Genomic DNA, 17,567 nt, shown 5'->3' with positions numbered 1-17,567 from the left:
TTCCAAATTACTGAGCGTCTCATAATGTTTTGGTACCTTTTCCTTTTATATAATCCTCTTTTCACATCCACAATTTCTCGAAAAGGTTTGAAAAAAAAAAACACAGACTTAACCTCCTTACCAATATATATTCTATCTATGTGTTGATTTACTCACAAGAGAAGAAGAATTTTGCCTAGCCCGTACTAGACTAAATACGTAATAGACATAAATACTGTAATGTCGCACATGGCTAGAATATTGGAGACGTCCGTTAAAGCCCTTTATCCCATCCGTTCCTAACCTATCCTTATTCCCTAGGTCAAATCCGTGCACGTAACGAACGACTCAGCGGCCAATAACAAACAGCCGGTCAAAGGCCACCAGTCCGTCAGTCAGCTCAAGAAGAAACTCACAGCGATATCATAAACATACAGTCTCCCAAACACCTCCCATGTCACCTGAATATGCACCATGTTCATAGAAAATGAGTGGTAACGCCTGTACATAACATACCATCCTCCCATAAAATACTCCCCTCAATGGTGTTTTTAAAAACTTTTTATATGGACTTCATAATGTCTCGTTTAGTTTGTCGAAGGCACGATTTCAAATTGTACCATATCGTAGTTTTGTACTGTATAATATGTCTCTAGTATGAAATCAATGTATTGTGTTTATAAACATCGTATCGAGCGGTATTTGTGGTATTGTTTACAATTGATAAGTTGAACTTTAAGTAACAAATTGCGAGGTACGCGTGACCGAGTGTGACTCATGCCACGGTCACGCACATCTACTCGTTCATTGTCAAGAAATATACTCACAAAAATAAAAAGTTTATATTTTTTTAACATAAAGTCGTCAAAAACATGACACAAAATAAAATAACGTAAAATGTGATACGAAAATTCGAGTTTTTCTTTATAATTCAATCGATTGACAAGAATATGGGTGCATATTCACGTAACATAATTCAGTAAATTTTAGTAAACGCGCTAATTAGTTATATACTAAATAAATGTTTGACAATCAAACCTTTATTTGAACTTCGAGGAGCATTAAGTTTACGCGAGTGGCAATAGAGATGATGTTTTATTTCAATTTTAGATATTTTATTATATTATCAGTGGATCGTGCAGTGGACCTCTAGCGCCACTCCGGCCGCGACGGTCGGCGGAACGTTTCGGAAACATTGTCCAACAAATTGTCGCGTTCCCTAATCTGTTTTATTTTATGGTATATTTGTGTACAACTGTGATTGAATGTAACGTTGTGTGTATGTGTGTGTGCGGTTCGTTCACTGTAAATTTTTACTTTATAAGGTTTAAAAACATTATTGATAGTATTATTAATACATCCCCCAGTTGTGTGCTGTTAGCAAAGTATTTTGAACGAAACCTTTTTTAAGCTTTTGCAATCATATTGATGCTAACCGTACATAATTTATTATTACGAACTTGAAATGATTAACTCTTTCGATATAACGCATCGTAAATTTTATATTTTTAATTAATTGTCAAAAAATTGTATAAATTATAAAATGAGTGTTGCCAACACTAAAAATACTGTAATGTTTGAAATAAGATACAACATGACACGCTACGATGTGAATTTTGTATAATTTGAATAAAAAACCTTCAAGTAATACTTGCGTATAATTTGCGGATACTAACATATTGACGTGGAAGACTAGTCTACAAAACTGCGGTAACTTTACGTGTATTATTGTAGTGTTGGACCAGAGCCATTATTACTAACTAAATAAAGCATTGTATTGATTCAGATCAACCATTCTTAGCTTGGTCAAACATTAATCATCGTCATCATTTTATTATTATACATTCCCCGATACAATATAACAGCGTAAAAGTATTTCCTAACATTTAGTTAATGAATAGAAAATAGACGGAACTAGACCCACTTAAATCATTTCTAATTTTCAGCACATGTCTATTTAGTTTAGTTAGTATTTACGTTGCTAGATTAACAGACAAAACTAATAAATGTTTTTTTTCTTCCGCAGTGAAAGAGATTACGACGTTCGGCAGCCCCGGGTGGTCCGGTGAAGAAGAGAGCGCGATAACATATGTCAGTGTGTGCGTGCTTGTGTGTGTGTGTGTTGGTGTGCCGCCGAACGCGTTCCTCAGGACTCGTCAGTCGAGCTCGCGGCGCCGCGACTGTCCGCGACTCATACAAACGTTATACTGTCGCGCGACACGTACGACGGACGCCACGGCCACTGTTTTAATACATAGCTGCACTGCAGAACCACAGTCACAGTGGTCTTATTATATTATTGATCTTTCTGTGTGGCCACAGATACATTCGTCTTTTTTTACTGTATAATATTTAACTGTAAATTACATTACAGATGTTCATACAATTACACTAGAGAAATATTCATTAATAATTCAGTTTGTAGTTATGTAACTCGATGATTGTTTAGTTTTCGATGTTAGTTTTCTAATTTAGCTAGTGTTCATATTGTATCGTTAGTGCCGTCGGTATTGCAATCTGTTCTCTGTACATACGCGAATTGTGTTGGGAATACCGCCGGCCGTTCGACGCGCAACACTATATCGGCTAGAATTGTTCATTAAAATTTGCAGATTTGTAATGAATATAGTAGTCTATAACAAACGTGAAAAAATGGTAAAAATGAAAAAAAAAAGAAAACGATGTGGTAGTTGATAAGTGAATTAATTGAATTGATTTCCTGCCGCTTGGAACGCACACTGCCTAAATAAACAAACATAGACTTTAAGATTATTTTTTAAATAATGTAATTGCTATTATTTTGGGAATATTTCACTTATAAATTGTACATAGCCGCGGGTAGTGCGCGTTCCAAGCGGATGCTGGTACAGCGGTATATTTTATTTGATGGTTATAAAATTGTAAATACATAAGCTAGTAAACTTGTTTTAATCACTACATATTTTTTTAAGAAAGCACTAATTGCGTTTGATTTGTGGCGTATTGTGATACTGAATGTAATGTACTGAGAGGGCTCGACCCTGAGTACTTAGAGAAACTAACTCCGGATAGTTAGGATACTTGGAAATAGTAACCACCACTGGACTGTTGAGTCACTCAGATCGCTAATGTTTCTCAACACGTAAAGAGCCCAAACGGGACTGCGATCTATCAGGTTTCCAAAGACTCTGAAACTTGATTTTAACTGGAATGAGTTTCATTTGGGGTTTTATACGCCTCAGTTTTTCGAATGAAAAACATTCCATTTACCACTCAAGCTATCAATGATTAGACTTGAACGGAATTCATGTTTTATACAACCTTCTTCATCATATTATATCTGTGAATGTATTTTCATGAAGTGATTCCCGTTAGGAAACTCACGTAGTCTCGTCGTGATTGCCGACGCCGTGAAATATTTTTATATTGAACGACCACTATACAATGCTTCCATAGTTCGAATGCCACGAGTATCATAATACACCATGTTATTTTAAGACATAACTATAAGTTTCCGGAATGACTAGTGCGAACGAAGTGTGAACGAACAAATGGAGACAAAATTATAATAACGTTATATATACCATGTTTAGTTACAATGTTGGTATGTTTGACCCACTGTGAGTGATATTATGGATCTCATTCCTTGCAAATTCGGTTTTATTTCGAGACTTAGTAACACTGGTTCAGGACACGCATTTTGTCTCCAGTTGTGTGTATACTCAGTGTGTCAACACTCTATAAATTAATAAACAGTAATAAACTATTCTTTGGTTTCCTTTTCTATCCTTTGAGTTTGCTTCACCCTTGTAAGACGTTAGCTGTAATTGGGGCTGCCATGTCGATTTTTTCGCCAAATCCGGACAAAGATTCAAGAAAAACCCGGACTTTTGGCCTAAATCGCGAGACGACTCCGCAACATTACCATGTCGACGATGACGAACGCAATGTTCGCTCTAAACGCCTTATAAATAATTCGCCGAATGCGACTAATTTCCGATTTATTACGTTGTTTTCTGTATTCCCATCGTAACAAAATTATGTGCGACGCCTGGTACATTGAGAAGTGAAACTACAAGTTTTTAAAATCTTGAGGATGTAACGTCGTAAGTATAATAAAACCAATCATACATTTTACACTTTATTCAACATTGTCATATAACTTACAGTAATTAACAATAAATTTTCACATAATTGTTATTAGCCGTCACTGGCTATGTACAGAACACCTATTCTAAGTCGTAACATTCGAGAAAAACACCGATTTAAACAGCATAACGAGGATAGGTACGTAGGTATCTAATACTGATAGTAACACTAAAAAAGATTCATTTGCATCATAGAAAACATACACGATTATAGGTAAATGCAACTTAATTATTAAAACAGGTACGTTATGAGCTATTGTTAAAATGAAAAATTACCTAAAGTGGTTACACTAGATTACTTGGTCACACCGAGCGTCAAAAAAATCTTGCAGATGCAAACTACTTCTAGATTATCTTAAAATGACAAAGGAATATAGACACCAAAAGTTACATTTTATGTGGACCTTGTGAATTGTAATAAATAGGTTCACACCCATTAAAATATACTATGTACGTGAAGAGATCGTGCCTTATCTATTTAAGTAAGGCTACTTTTGAGGAGCACAAATGTAATTAAGTATTAGAATCATCCAAGTTATAATCTGAACCACACATAGCTAGACTACAGAGCACGCATGGACCTTTCAAGTTGTTAAGATTTTGACATTTCAAAATAATAAAATCTCTTTTGAATACATTAACAGGTGAAAAGGCTATGATAGACTACGAGTATAAACTTCCTAGCAAGGTGATCTACATATACTATGGGTAGTTATCGAACGATGACATTACTGGTAAAATTACGCGTTGTGTGAAAATTACATTGATATAAAACCTTAAAATTTTATGAAATAGTTCACTCTAGCATAAAGTTGCACGCTGATGAAAAATTATGAAGTCCATAGCGCGTGAGATAGTTTTCTCCAATGAATCTGCAACTCACTTTCAAAACCTGGTAACTAACTTAAAATATGAAATAGTCACTTATAGAAACAATTGCGAAATGACTTGTGATTTAGCATTTTACTACCTACATGTAGAGTGAACTATTTTGCGTCAATAGTTTAATATTGAACTTTAATTGCTAATCAATTGCTGTTGCGTTTCTTCCATTCTTGAGAGTGAGAACAAACTCAGTATTCATGTTCCTTTTAATAAGTGGTATGTTTCACAAATTGTTTTTTTTTTATAAAAGCGTTCAAGACTCTCAATACTTTAGAAAAAAAAATTAAGTACATACAATTACGTTGATTGTCTTAACAGCAATTGATTAGCAACTAACAGGGATGCCATCTCAAAGCCTTGTGATCTTAATTTTAACGCTAGCTAGAGCCTAGGACCCATGTAAGTCTTGCTGTGTCGATCTAGCATTATTACGTTGCTATGCTACTGTTTACTTTATCATTATCAGTGCTATTTTAATTACTTTTTATGTTACCATTCTAACTTTTAGCAAATTGTATTTGGGTCTAATTTCTATTGATTGCTACAAATTCATCAATTTAGCTGCGATGTGCATCGATATCATGCTTCACCATTACAGATTTTACTTGGTGCAGAATGTATTTCAAATCCTCGTCATTTTTCTACGCTTCGGTGGTGATGCTATTCACGATTTACTAATAGTCTCGCAATATCTTTGCTGTTCTTCTCACTTTTATTATTACAGGCTATATACAGGATTTTCAGCTATCACAACAATCTTGTAATTTCGATTCCCAAAACTTTGCCATTCTTCAAAATGCATACTGTACTTTCATGTATTTTGTAAACAACGGTGTACCTATATTGCAAAATTATCATTTCAAGACTAAAGTGTACAAGCTTACCTTGCCAAACTACGTACCTAAATTACTGATATGAATAAAGCTTCTGCAACTACATAAACATGATATAATTAGCTATAAAACAGAAAGAAATTATACGGCAGCATTATATTATTATAAATAGTTTAAAAATACATGTTCTATGATGGTCCACTACTATTTACATTTTAGGTCTTTTAAATATAACGTTTATTTTTACGTTTAAACGATTACTTTCTAGGCGTTGCCTTTTTTATCATAAATAGGTATTTAATGAGAATAGGTTTAGGTAATCTAAGTATACAAACTTAGATAGGCTTTTAAATATTAGCACGTAGCATTACATTCGTTTATCTACCAATTCTCCAAAATGTAAAACACAGATGGAAATTGGAAATAGTTATACAATTACTTATACTTAATAGCTATTTAATTGAATTCAACATCAAATTGACATTTATAATTGATGCGTATTTTTTATAAATTTAGAACTGTTTTTGTTTAATTTATTTATTTATTTGATTTATACAAGTTTGCCAATAGTATAAGAATGCAAAATAGGAAATATTGCATACAAGGAGAGATCTACTTGTAGCGCAACGAATAGGAAATTCACGTAATCGGTAAATGCTTTCTTTTAAATGTTTGCATGCTATTCCTTCAATTTAGGAACTCCACCAATGATTTTATCGGCATCAAAGTCAGAAGCGATGCATAATACAGCCCTCTTATTTTAACAATAGCAACACATCGAATATTAAGTGAAGCCAATAGCGATTATTGTCGAAAGAATATTTGCCAATACATGTTAGACAACGAAGTATTTAATTGACGATGACTAGGTTGGTACATGTATGTGAATTTATGTTTTTAATTTATTTAATGTACCTACTTGTGTGCCTAGTATTATAAAACATTTTCTTGATATTTGGTTACCACGTTTTAGTTTTGACGTATCGGCGGTACGTTGATCTAAATAGGGATACGCCTTCATCCAACTAGAGAATATTGCAGTCATTGCAGAATTATGATCAGATGTCCGTTTTTTTTTTATTATTATATCTGAGGCAGTATCTCAATATGTGAGAAGAATCTGTACACATATTCGAGGAATTGTGTCCGACTAATATTTAGTCAGTAAGGGATTTTGCTGGAATAAAATGATTTTCAATCATTTGTTCATTCACAATTCCTATTCTCCAGCTTTGCTAATACTGTTGGGACATAATTACAGACTAAATGCGTTAAATATACGTCGCGAGTGATACTTTGAGCGATGTTAAGGCTCTTTTTGGTCTAACTTAAGCTAAAGTGATTAAGTTATTCCTTATTCTAATGTGAACGCATTTTACTTAGGGATTACTGACTGACGTATCAGCCGATGTTGTAAGTATAAAAACTGTTATTTTTCTAAAACTACACGCGCTGTGGGTTGTTTTTTTTTTTACTTTGGAATGTCTAGCAAAGTTTTAAGTAAGTTTTTTTTTCTGTTTCCTGCCTCAATAGGCATGCATCCTTTCAGTTAACACCTTCGAGTGGTGCAAAAAGTTCTTAACTAATAAAAACAGCTAATCTTCTTAATATAGACACATATTAATTTTAAGTATTATCGCTAAAGAGATCACAGAGTTGGAATGGGATATAGTGATTTAGTTTCAAAGGAAGAAGAAGATGCTGAGGTATTTTAATCATCATGGAAGATGGGAAATGGAACAGATCTTTGGAAGATGGGAGATTTCAGCGGATCATACATTTTGATACTACCTAACGAGGGTAAGGCTTTAAGCTAACAAATATGTTATATTAATATAATTGTCGAGTTACGTACATTTAGTATAATTTGGATATATTAATTTAGGCATTTACTATTTAGGAACCCTATACAAAATACTGTTTATAAAATAAATAGGGTAAATATGGGAATTAAAATATAAAGATATCGTGTGGAAGATCGGGGGATAGAAACTAGTTCGAGTAAAAACTATTTACACAAAATTATCTACTTCCTGCCACTATTATGAATCGCTGTAGTAAAAGTACAAAATTCAATAAAAAATTAAACTTTCTCACATAACTATTGTAGTAATTCGTCAAACATCGATGTTTTGTGATAAAAATCTACTATACAAAATTATATTCAAACTAACTAATGATTTAGACTAAATATACATTATTCAGAAAGTGACTAAGTCATTTTGGTTTTAAAAATAATATCACAAACAAAAATATCTTATTTATAGTAGACATTACAATACGCGACTAGATACGTTCCAAAATGTAATTTGTCTAAAACTATGCAAATATTCATAAGATATTTATACATTAAAGCGAATAATTCTTTCTTGCTTCGTCACATTTACACAGACAATACGCCATAGATATAAATAATAAGTTATAGTAAGAGTATGCATGGATTTGCGTTAAGTTCTTAACTTCAAATCTTAGCGTAGGATCATAATCGCCACTTTGCATTGTTTAATAAACTTGCTAACGAGATAGTTGTTATTTATTTCAACCTTTCCTATTTTGCTTAGCCAATATTACAAACACAGAGAAATGAAAATTTCACAAATGCAATGGTAGAAAACAGCAATTTGTGCGCAAGCAACACCAGTGCCTCACAAAGCTATTTACAAAAAAGAAACTATTTAAAACCTTTACATTATGAAATAGCGCACATTCGAGAGTAATTTTACCACAAAAATTTTGATTTTAAGACAATATTTCGGTAAAATTACTGACAAACATTTCTGATAACAAAAGCATTTTACAAAAAAACGCACTCATTCTATCAATTGAAGCATGCCTTAACGGAAACAGACGTTCAAACTATGAAACCGCTTAATATTATCGAAAAATCAATTCTAGCATTTCTATTGTGAAAGTCGGTGACCATTTTACTTAAGACCAATTAAGTCCTAAAGAGTAATATAATTATTTCGTTTACAAAGTACTGAAACTAACATCGATGCTCTTTAATCATAAGACAATAGCGTTTTTACAAAACTTAACTAGTATGTGTATAGTAAAATAATATGTTTAATTCATTAAACATAGGCCGGCCGTTTATTTGAGATTGAAGAACGTATAAAGAAAATAATAAATACAGTCACTAATAAATACAAACCTTACTACCCTACTAATAAATACAAATATCTACAAATCCTTAACACAAATCAACTAAAACTTAATCTTTGAACTTATTATAATGTTAATAAAATGGCTTAATCTTTACAAACAGGAAAAAATGTAAGTGCATTTTAAACACAAAACCCGTATCCACATTATCCTATCAACTGTCAAAACACAAACGTCACCAGTCACATTTGTCATTTGACAGTTGACAAGCGCGCCAAAAAGAAACGTCAAAAGAGAATGTTGCCAGTTGAAATAATTTAATAGCTAGAGACACAATCGGGATGCGTGTAGTATCCGAAGACGTTGAGCTCGTAGAGACTGGCGAGAGTGATGAAGAGTATGTACCATATCATCAGTACTGCTCCGTACTTGCGGTCCAGCTTCCAGCCGTTTGCGTGGGTGGCCACCACCAGGAAGATCACGGTGGAGAATAGAGACAGCGTTGAGTAGATCAATCCTGGAATTTTTAACAAAAGTTGGAAACCTCTGATATGAATTAATATAGGTACTTGAATATTTACGGCCCTTCGTACACAGGGTGAGAGGTAAAGATCGCGTGCCTGTGACAAAAATTTGGATGGCCCTAGGGGCCTATATTTTATCCCAAAGGTTATCTTTAGTATAATGGCGTCCACGGCCGATTTCGGCCACGGCGGCTGTTCTCATTTAAGGAGATCAGCCAGCTGTGGAGGACATATTATAGTGCCCGAGCATTTGCGCAGACACAGGTGCACTCCCTATTCCTTTACTCTCATAACCCGATGGGACGGCAATCCGACACCACCGGAGAGAGATCGGGCGCAGGGCCGACATTTACGTGCTCTCCGATGCACGGGTGAATCAATCACCAACTTCCAGACTACGGGCTGCTTTGTGAAAGTTCAAGAAAACCCACAAAGCGATTTCGGACCGACCCGGGAATCGAACCCGAGACCTCGAGCACAGCAGCCGCGCTTGCGATCACTAGACCAACGATTTAGTAAGCAAATCCACTTAGATGGGTTATCGAAATCCGACATTAATGTATTCGGCTTTGTTCACATACCTTTATGATAAACGTTGACATGTGACCCCGGGTGGATGATGGCGGTCTGAATGAACCAGGGCAGGCCGAGGCACACCAGGATGTCAAACACATTGGAGCCCACTGCGTTCGATACCGCCATGTCTCCATAACTATCAAAAAGTTAAAATTAGTAATATGAAAGATTAAATTTTAAAGAAAATGGATCGTTTTGTGTATTGATATTCTATATCTGTTAAATTAGTTGTTGTCAATCTTTAACAGATTGGTTTTGATTTTATAGCAATTGAACATTTTGTTTACGCCTGTCGTATGTTACCTACCTCAGAAGAAGGCGCCTGACCTACGTACCCTTTGGCAATTTTGCTCAATCTTTCCTTGCTCAGTGGTTGGGCCTATCAAGTCCAGGAATTGTATGATAATCTAGTAGAAGTACTGACCCCTCCTTGATGACGGCGAGCGAGGAGAGCGCGTCGGGCACGGACACGCCGGCCGCCACGAACGTCAGCCCCATCACCGTGTCCGGGATGCCCAGCGTGTAGCCTGGGAAACACCAAATTAATGTTAAAAATCATTTATTCAAAGGTGACTGCAAAGTAGCTCTTCATAAACATCAAAAATGTACAAAAGACAGCTCCCAAAACCCCCACCCTTGCCACTTCCTATGTGTTTTTGCTGGGAAGAAGAAATGGCGCAACAAACTCCCCAGCAACACAATGTCTGTCTACAGATATATAAAGAAAATCTTTCAAACTCTTGTCGGTTGATGACAAGACTAATATGATGATGAGGTTAAATAATTAAAAGGACATGGTGCATTAGTAAGTCTTGCTATTTTCTTTGAAAACTGGTCAAGTAATAAAGAAAGCGAAATAGCACAAAGATGGTTAAGAAACGCGTTTTATTCACCTTTTCTATCCGAAAGCAAAAAATAGACCGTTTCTAAAGTGGGATGAATACATCTATCCCAACAAAATCTGTTTAGAAATAAAACCTCAAAGAAAAGACACAATTATAGAAGCCAACTCACCAATGATAGTAATCATCCAGACCATGAAGTAGGAGTAGAAGGAGATCCACAGCATGCTGATGATGAAGGTGACGGGGTACCAGCGGCCGCGGCAGTCGGGCATCGTGTGGCGGCACGACCAGTGGATCGGGAACACTAGGTACCACCACGCTAGTTGGAAGTGATCTGTGGAAGTAGGGCTTTCAATACCGGTATTACGGGATCCCGTAATACCGTGATCACGGATATATTTTGGTCTTTTTTCAATACCGGTATTGAGGAGCCAATACCGTGATTACGGTATTACAATCATTTTTATAATTTTAATTATTTTGGTTTGAGGAAGTTGTATTAAATAAGATAGATAACTACGGACTCGTAAGATGTACTCGTAATATTATTCTCACACTTCACACTTGTGTATTAAGCGCCAACTTTTATCTCCAGCATACCTCCACCTTTCTTAAACAACTTATTTCTTAATCGATCGAGCGAGCCAAACGACGTTATTGTTTTGTTAGTCAGTAGTAAAGAGACATCTCATCACTAGGATGTATCGCCAATCTACTTGGCAACACTGCAGGGACTCCAGAACAGAGTAGATTTCAACCGAGTCAAAGGCCTTTTCATAGTCCACAAATGCTAGACACAGTTGAAGTTGAAGAACAGGACGACTACAGTCCTACTCCACGTCTCTGGAGTTCTCCCTTCAAACAGGACATCGTTAAAAAGCTTCTGGAGCTCCCCCAGTATGGGCTTACCTCCTGCTTTTAGTAGATCTGTTGTAATGCCATCCTCGCCAGGTGCTTTTCCATTTTTGAGCTGTCTCAGAGCGATCTCGATTTCGCTGACTTCTGACAGGCGGTGAAATGGCGTGTTAATGTGGCTCTAGAATCCTCATTTCCGAGAACAGGTCGAGATGCATGCGATGCGTATAACCGGCCATAGAAGATTTCCACTTCCGAAAGGACTGCCGGCACCGAAGAAATGGCTTCTCCACATGTTGTGGTCAGCTTCGTCAAGTGGCTTCTTCCAAGAGATTTTACGAACACCTTTGACCCCCGATTCAGCTCAATTGCTCTTTCAATGTCTAGAGTATTGGAGCACCGAAGGTGGCGTCGTACGTGCTTGTTGATCTCTTGGTTTAGAGCCCGCTTAGCTGACGAAGTGACAGGCGGGTTTTCACGTCGTTTCTTCATAAGCCCTAATGTCTCTTCCGAAAGCTTTGATTTCTTGCCCTTACGCTGCATGTTACAGAATCTCGAACCTTCCTCCCTGAGGATCCAAACCACATATTCGTGGTTCTGGTTAACGTCTGTTGTGGTTTCCACGGCGGCAAATAGTTTCTCCAAATTTGACTGGAACGTTTCAGATCCTGAAATGGTTTGGAGCAGTGTTGGTCGGAGCTTGGCCTTCATCAGATGGAAACGTTCGGCCTTGAAGTTACCGTCTTGTCAGAGAGCCTCGGACAAGTCGGTGATCGCTACCGGTATTAAACCTATTGATCACGGAGACGTTTCTATGTGCTTCTTGTTCGTCATGATGTAGTCAATCTCATTTTTAGTCATAGTGTCGGATTCATAGCGTGATTGGACGCTTTTTGAAACTAAAGGATTGTGTTTTAAAAGTTTTAATCGATCTAAAATTAAACTCCGATTTCGAATTAGACGAATTCGATTTGACAATATTAAAAAATATTTACAACAGCCTTTCTGTAGTAAAAGTAACTGTATTAGAAATTTGTAAACGGGATGCCAATTTACTAAAAGCGGATATTGCGCTAAAATGTATGTTGACGAAGTTAGGTGGTCAAGCTACTATCTTATACTTAAGCCTAAATCTTGCAAAAGCACTTCGAAGACGCATAAAGGAGCGACGACTTTTAATATCTGGAGTATTGCAATATTTACATGACCGACAATACCGTGATCACGTGATCACGGTATTGAAATTTTTAATACCGGTATTGATACCGGAATTGAAAAAATCCGGTATTTGAAAGCCCTATGTGGAAGTGATCGGAAATTAAATTAGATGGAGAAGAAAGATTATTTATTGAGCTACTACTGTCAGAAAAAGTAAAAACCGAATGTCACGTTAGTAAAACCGACTTCAATGATAAACCTTCTCCTAAGTCTGAAAAATACTAGCTGAGAACCGCATCAAAATTCGCACATCATCGTGACATAATCACGCACCAACAGACATAAACATACATCATACACGCGGGTCAAACTGAGCACATCGTTTTGTACAAGACGGTTAAAAAGGTTTTAAAAGAAAAATAGTATATAACTTTCGTCATTTCTTTTGGTCAGATATAGGGCAGTTAAAATTAAGTTCCTCAGAATACCGTTATGTTATAATATTAAAGAGGAGTGTAAACTCACTGGCCCCGATGGGTTTGACGAGAGGATCGACAGCAGTCTCAGGGTTGTACTCCTTAGCTTTGTAGTAAGCTGGTGCAGCCGGCTGGAACACATCAATCATAACACTTGAATAAATCCTAAACCAAGAAATAAAATGAGATCATTCGTTTTAAGGGGCAGGAGAACATAACAAGCCAATTGTCTTAACAAGCATGGCGAATGAAAAAAAGTAAGTAGTTAGTCTCTTTTTTTAAATGCGGGCTAATTAGAATTACAATTTTTTAGCCCTGCTAATTAGAATTACTATTTTTAGCCCTATCGTTGCGCCTATTCCATGCATGCTCAGCAAAGCTCCTAAAGTTGTTTAAATATGTACTTCCAAATAATGTCAAAATTGAGAGAAAATTAAAAAGACGGATCGTATTCGAAAATATAGAATGGTTATAAGGTTAACAAGGTGTATACCTGTACGGGTTGTTGTTGTTGATCCTGTGGCTGTTGCTGCTGCTGTTGCTGGCCTGTTGCCGACTGTTGCTGTTGTTGTTGTTGCTGCTGCTGCCCTACCATCTGAGCGTTGTAGATTGGGGCTTGCATCTGTGAAGGAAGAAATCGAATTAGAAAAATGCAAAATCGATCAAATCGATAATAAGAAATTATGGAGGTTCGCATTTTTCAAGAGAAACTGGTTTGTGGAGGTCAGATAGGCAGTCGCTTCTTGTAAAACACTGGTACTCAGCTACATCTGTTTAGTTGTATAGTTGTGGTGGTTTGTATAGTTGTGGAAAGGGTAGGCAGATGATGATAATGTGGAGGTTTGCGCTTCTACGTAGTTAGAAGCGTGTCAATGCTCCTAGGAATAAAAAAAATAAGTTTAAAAAAGTGAACTAATTGAACACGCTTTTAGCACCCCAGGATTTTTTTTTGATTAATAGGAATGTAATGACGTTTCTAAGCTAGTCATGTATTGTCATCAGAACTCAGAGCGTATGCAAAATTTCATCCTAATCGACGACCGGGAAGTGGCTCAAATTAAGATTCCAAGTTCCAAGACATAGTTACAAGTGAAGCGTGTTAATTAAAAAAGAAATATAGAGCAATATGCGTACAGTATCGTCCCAGGCTCGGTTGGGGTCCCACTCGTGGTTGGGGTCCCAGGCGGGCGTGGGCTCCGCGTTGTACGCCGCGTTGTCGTACGCGCCGTCCGGGTTGTACGCTGCACATACAGAAAATGTTTCAAGGAATTGCAGTTTTAAACTGGTTGGTTTGCAGTGGGACTGTAATAGATTAATTTAATTTTAAATTGGAGGTTCCAAGCGATCAAGATCTTGGGATGACAAAATAACTTAATCTACAAGACCTTTTGACACCTCACAGTTGTTGACGTCCCAACGTTGGGCACCTCGATGATTGGAGTCGTTACGTTACGTCTTTTGCCCAAATGCATATTTCGAGTTTATCTATTGAAGCATTTCCATACAAAATAACATTTATGTATATTTTTATATAATTAGTTATATATCTTACGTGAATCCTGTAGTGGCGTTTCCTTGGTCTGTCCGTCCATTTGCGCATAAGTGCTGTCTCCCGCAGCCGGCGCGGGAGGCTGACCACCCGCACTCCTAAGATAAAAAGTATTTGTACCATCTCAATATAAATTGACAATTAAAAATCATATGACAACTCTTTTGTTCACTTCAATCCAGCATATAACACATTGCTAGAGATTCTATAGTATTGGTAAAGAGTCCCAGCTTGGGCGCCAATTAAGTTCTTGGCGCCCAAACTGGGACTTTTACGAAAAAAATATTACAGCTCTTGTAAGCTGTCTTAGATCATATAGGAAGAGCCTTTACTTAATAACTAGTTAGCTAATGTAATGATACAGATTTTCCTTAAGAATTCTTACCTGTATGTAACCAAAGCAGCTTGTTCTTCCCTAGTGGGTAGTTTGAATGGCAGCGGCAGCGTCATGGCCCAGCGCTCGAGTGCGGTGTTGAATCGTAACGCGACGCAGTAGACGCCATACATTATCAACATGAATAGGGCTTCTGGCCTGTAGAAAAATAACGGTTGGTGTAAGTATAAATTAAAAAAAAAAGTTTTAACATATATCTAGGATGGTTGGAAAGTAATTAGGGTATTGTTTTCCCTTTGGGTATGGAAACCTAAAAATTGCAAAAAAGGTTACATTTAACACTCAGTCGTCCTTATCTGTCTGGAAATTTGCTACACAGGCAGCCTAGCCCTGAGAAAGGCTACTTTTAACATAGTTCCAGTATTTGTCCCAAGACGGGAGTGGAACCATGAGTAACAGCTAGTCTATTAAAAGGCAAAACTAAAACCCCCCAAATTACCATGTACATCAAGTTATCTCCTGAATAAATTACCCAAAAATACATAATAAAGAATGTAAGTAAATACAAAATACCAAACTCACCAAGAAACAATAGAATTAGCAATCGTACACAGCATGACGAGTATAGAGATGGCATAGAAAAAGCAGTCACGACACAGCGGCCACCAGTTGAGGTGCGACACCGTGCCGGCGCACAGGGCGCAGACCGAGATCACGAACATTATGTTGAATACTGCCGACCCGATTACTCCTGATACTCCTGGGGAGGAATGGAAGGAAGATTGTGAAATACATATACTTACTATAGTTAACTGTTGCTGGTATTTAAAAATAGCTCCATCCCATTGAATTGAAATTCCCATTACTAACTTTAATAACTGTTTCAAGCTTCAGTATTTGATAGGCAGGTAACTTGAATAGGTAATGTTAGAATTCTCCCAACAAGATTGTACCTACGAGATTAATATTATTTTGCTGTGTCCTACGGGTTTCATGATTGCACTCAGCTCTAGCCTTCTATTTTTTTTTAAATACACCTATTGCGGAAAGCATAACGCAGGTAAATAATACGATTGAGTGCAAAGTTTTGGAGTTCGTCAATTTTATCATAACGGACGGCGAATATGCGATAATGGTCCTGGCAGATAAAAATATACATATGGCAATGAAGTTTGAACAAAACAAAATTTGAACAAAATTGCTTACCAATATCATCCTGTGCACAGAAGACTCCAATGACGACAGTAGCGAGTTCAGGCGCCGAGCTGCCGGCCGCCATGAACGTAGCGCCCGCCACGTCAGGGGCCAACTTCAACTCTGCAAATAATCATACCATCGTTATACATGATCTACGTATTCTATAAAGTAAGAAGAAAGAAAGAAGAAAGAAGATAGAAAGAAATAAAGAAAATACATTTATTCTCGCGTATGACACGACAAACAAAAAATATTGCAAAAATTTTAAATCAACGAAGTGCAATAAGAAACACAATACAAGAAGGTACATAAGGGGAAATATGTGTCATACCCACGTGAGTGGCCTAGTGGAGTGTCGTGGTGGCCTAGTGGGTAAAGGACCAACCTCAAGTACGAGGGCGCGGGTTCGATCCCAGGTGAGGCAAGTACCAATGCAACTTTTCTAAGTTTGTATGTACTTTCTAAGTATATCTTAGACACCATTGGCTGTGTTTCGGATGGCACGTTAAACAGTAGGTCCCGGCTGTCATTGAACATCCTTGGCAGTCGTTACGGGTAGTCAGAAGCCAGTAAGTCTGACACCAGTCTAACCAAGGGGTATCGGGTTGCCCGGGTAACTGGGTTGAGGAGGTCAGATCGGCAGTCGCTTCTTGTAAAGCACTGGTACTCAGCTGAATCCGGTTAGACTGGAAGGAAAATAGGCTAATTTATCTATGAAAACAATAGTAGTGAAATTGAATCTCAATTTTGTGTGTCTTCGCATTAAAACAATACAAAAGCTTACTGACGGCTTAGCTTTTATTACAATTTCACGATCTAATCAAATAATTCCATCGTAAAATTCGTGATCAGTTTGAAAGGTTGGAAATATAAGCTTTCAAACCTTTGCTGATCCTACTGAGGCTGTCCGAAATACCTAAAACGCGATGCCATATCGATTAAGATGAATACCACTACCAGAGTGCCTAGTAAGAGTTTTGCAAATAAACTTTTTCGATGCGAAGATTTTCATACCATTTAATCACGCAGCACTTATCTTAGAATTATTTATTTAATAAAAACTGTCATCGGTACTTGGTCGTATAACGCTCGTGCTCACTTTTGCATAAACATTATTATCCAAC

The 17,567-nt window shown here is 36.9% G+C and overlaps 2 protein-coding genes across 7 annotated transcripts in view; one reads left to right on the top strand and one right to left on the bottom strand.

The window, feature by feature from the left end:
• LOC126056326 (casein kinase I) overlaps window positions 1-3,724 on the top strand; it is a 30,027-nt gene extending 26,303 nt beyond the window's left edge. For 3 of the 4 annotated variants that reach the window (XM_064039978.1, XM_064039979.1, XM_064039977.1), the window contains exon 9: window positions 301-1,627. In XM_064039978.1, coding sequence (XP_063896048.1) covers window positions 301-408 — 108 coding nt within the window. In that variant the 3' untranslated portion in view covers window positions 409-1,627. Of the gene's footprint in view, window positions 1-300; window positions 1,628-2,005 lie in introns of those variants that run through there. The other variant, XM_064039980.1, reaches the window with a different exon arrangement.
• Window positions 3,725-4,086: 362 nt separating this feature from the next.
• The window catches only part of LOC135118332 (probable sodium/potassium/calcium exchanger CG1090), a 40,505-nt gene continuing 27,024 nt past the window's right edge, over window positions 4,087-17,567 (bottom strand). For all 3 annotated transcript variants that reach the window (XM_064040001.1, XM_064040002.1, XM_064040003.1), the window contains exons 6-16: window positions 16,453-16,563; window positions 15,829-16,006; window positions 15,298-15,444; window positions 14,916-15,010; window positions 14,498-14,604; window positions 13,857-13,985; window positions 13,413-13,494; window positions 11,044-11,208; window positions 10,454-10,556; window positions 10,035-10,165; window positions 4,087-9,446 (exon numbers count right to left, since the gene is read on the bottom strand). In XM_064040001.1, the coding sequence (XP_063896071.1) occupies window positions 9,247-9,446; window positions 10,035-10,165; window positions 10,454-10,556; window positions 11,044-11,208; window positions 13,413-13,494; window positions 13,857-13,985; window positions 14,498-14,604; window positions 14,916-15,010; window positions 15,298-15,444; window positions 15,829-16,006; window positions 16,453-16,563 (1,448 nt within the window). In that variant the 3' untranslated portion in view covers window positions 4,087-9,246. The remainder of the gene's footprint in view (window positions 9,447-10,034; window positions 10,166-10,453; window positions 10,557-11,043; window positions 11,209-13,412; window positions 13,495-13,856; window positions 13,986-14,497; window positions 14,605-14,915; window positions 15,011-15,297; window positions 15,445-15,828; window positions 16,007-16,452; window positions 16,564-17,567) is intronic.

Source organism: Helicoverpa armigera, chromosome 21 (assembly GCF_030705265.1).
Source record: "Helicoverpa armigera isolate CAAS_96S chromosome 21, ASM3070526v1, whole genome shotgun sequence".
Taxonomy (NCBI): Eukaryota; Metazoa; Arthropoda; class Insecta; order Lepidoptera; family Noctuidae; genus Helicoverpa; species Helicoverpa armigera.
This window is presented reverse-complemented; position numbering and strand designations above follow the sequence as displayed.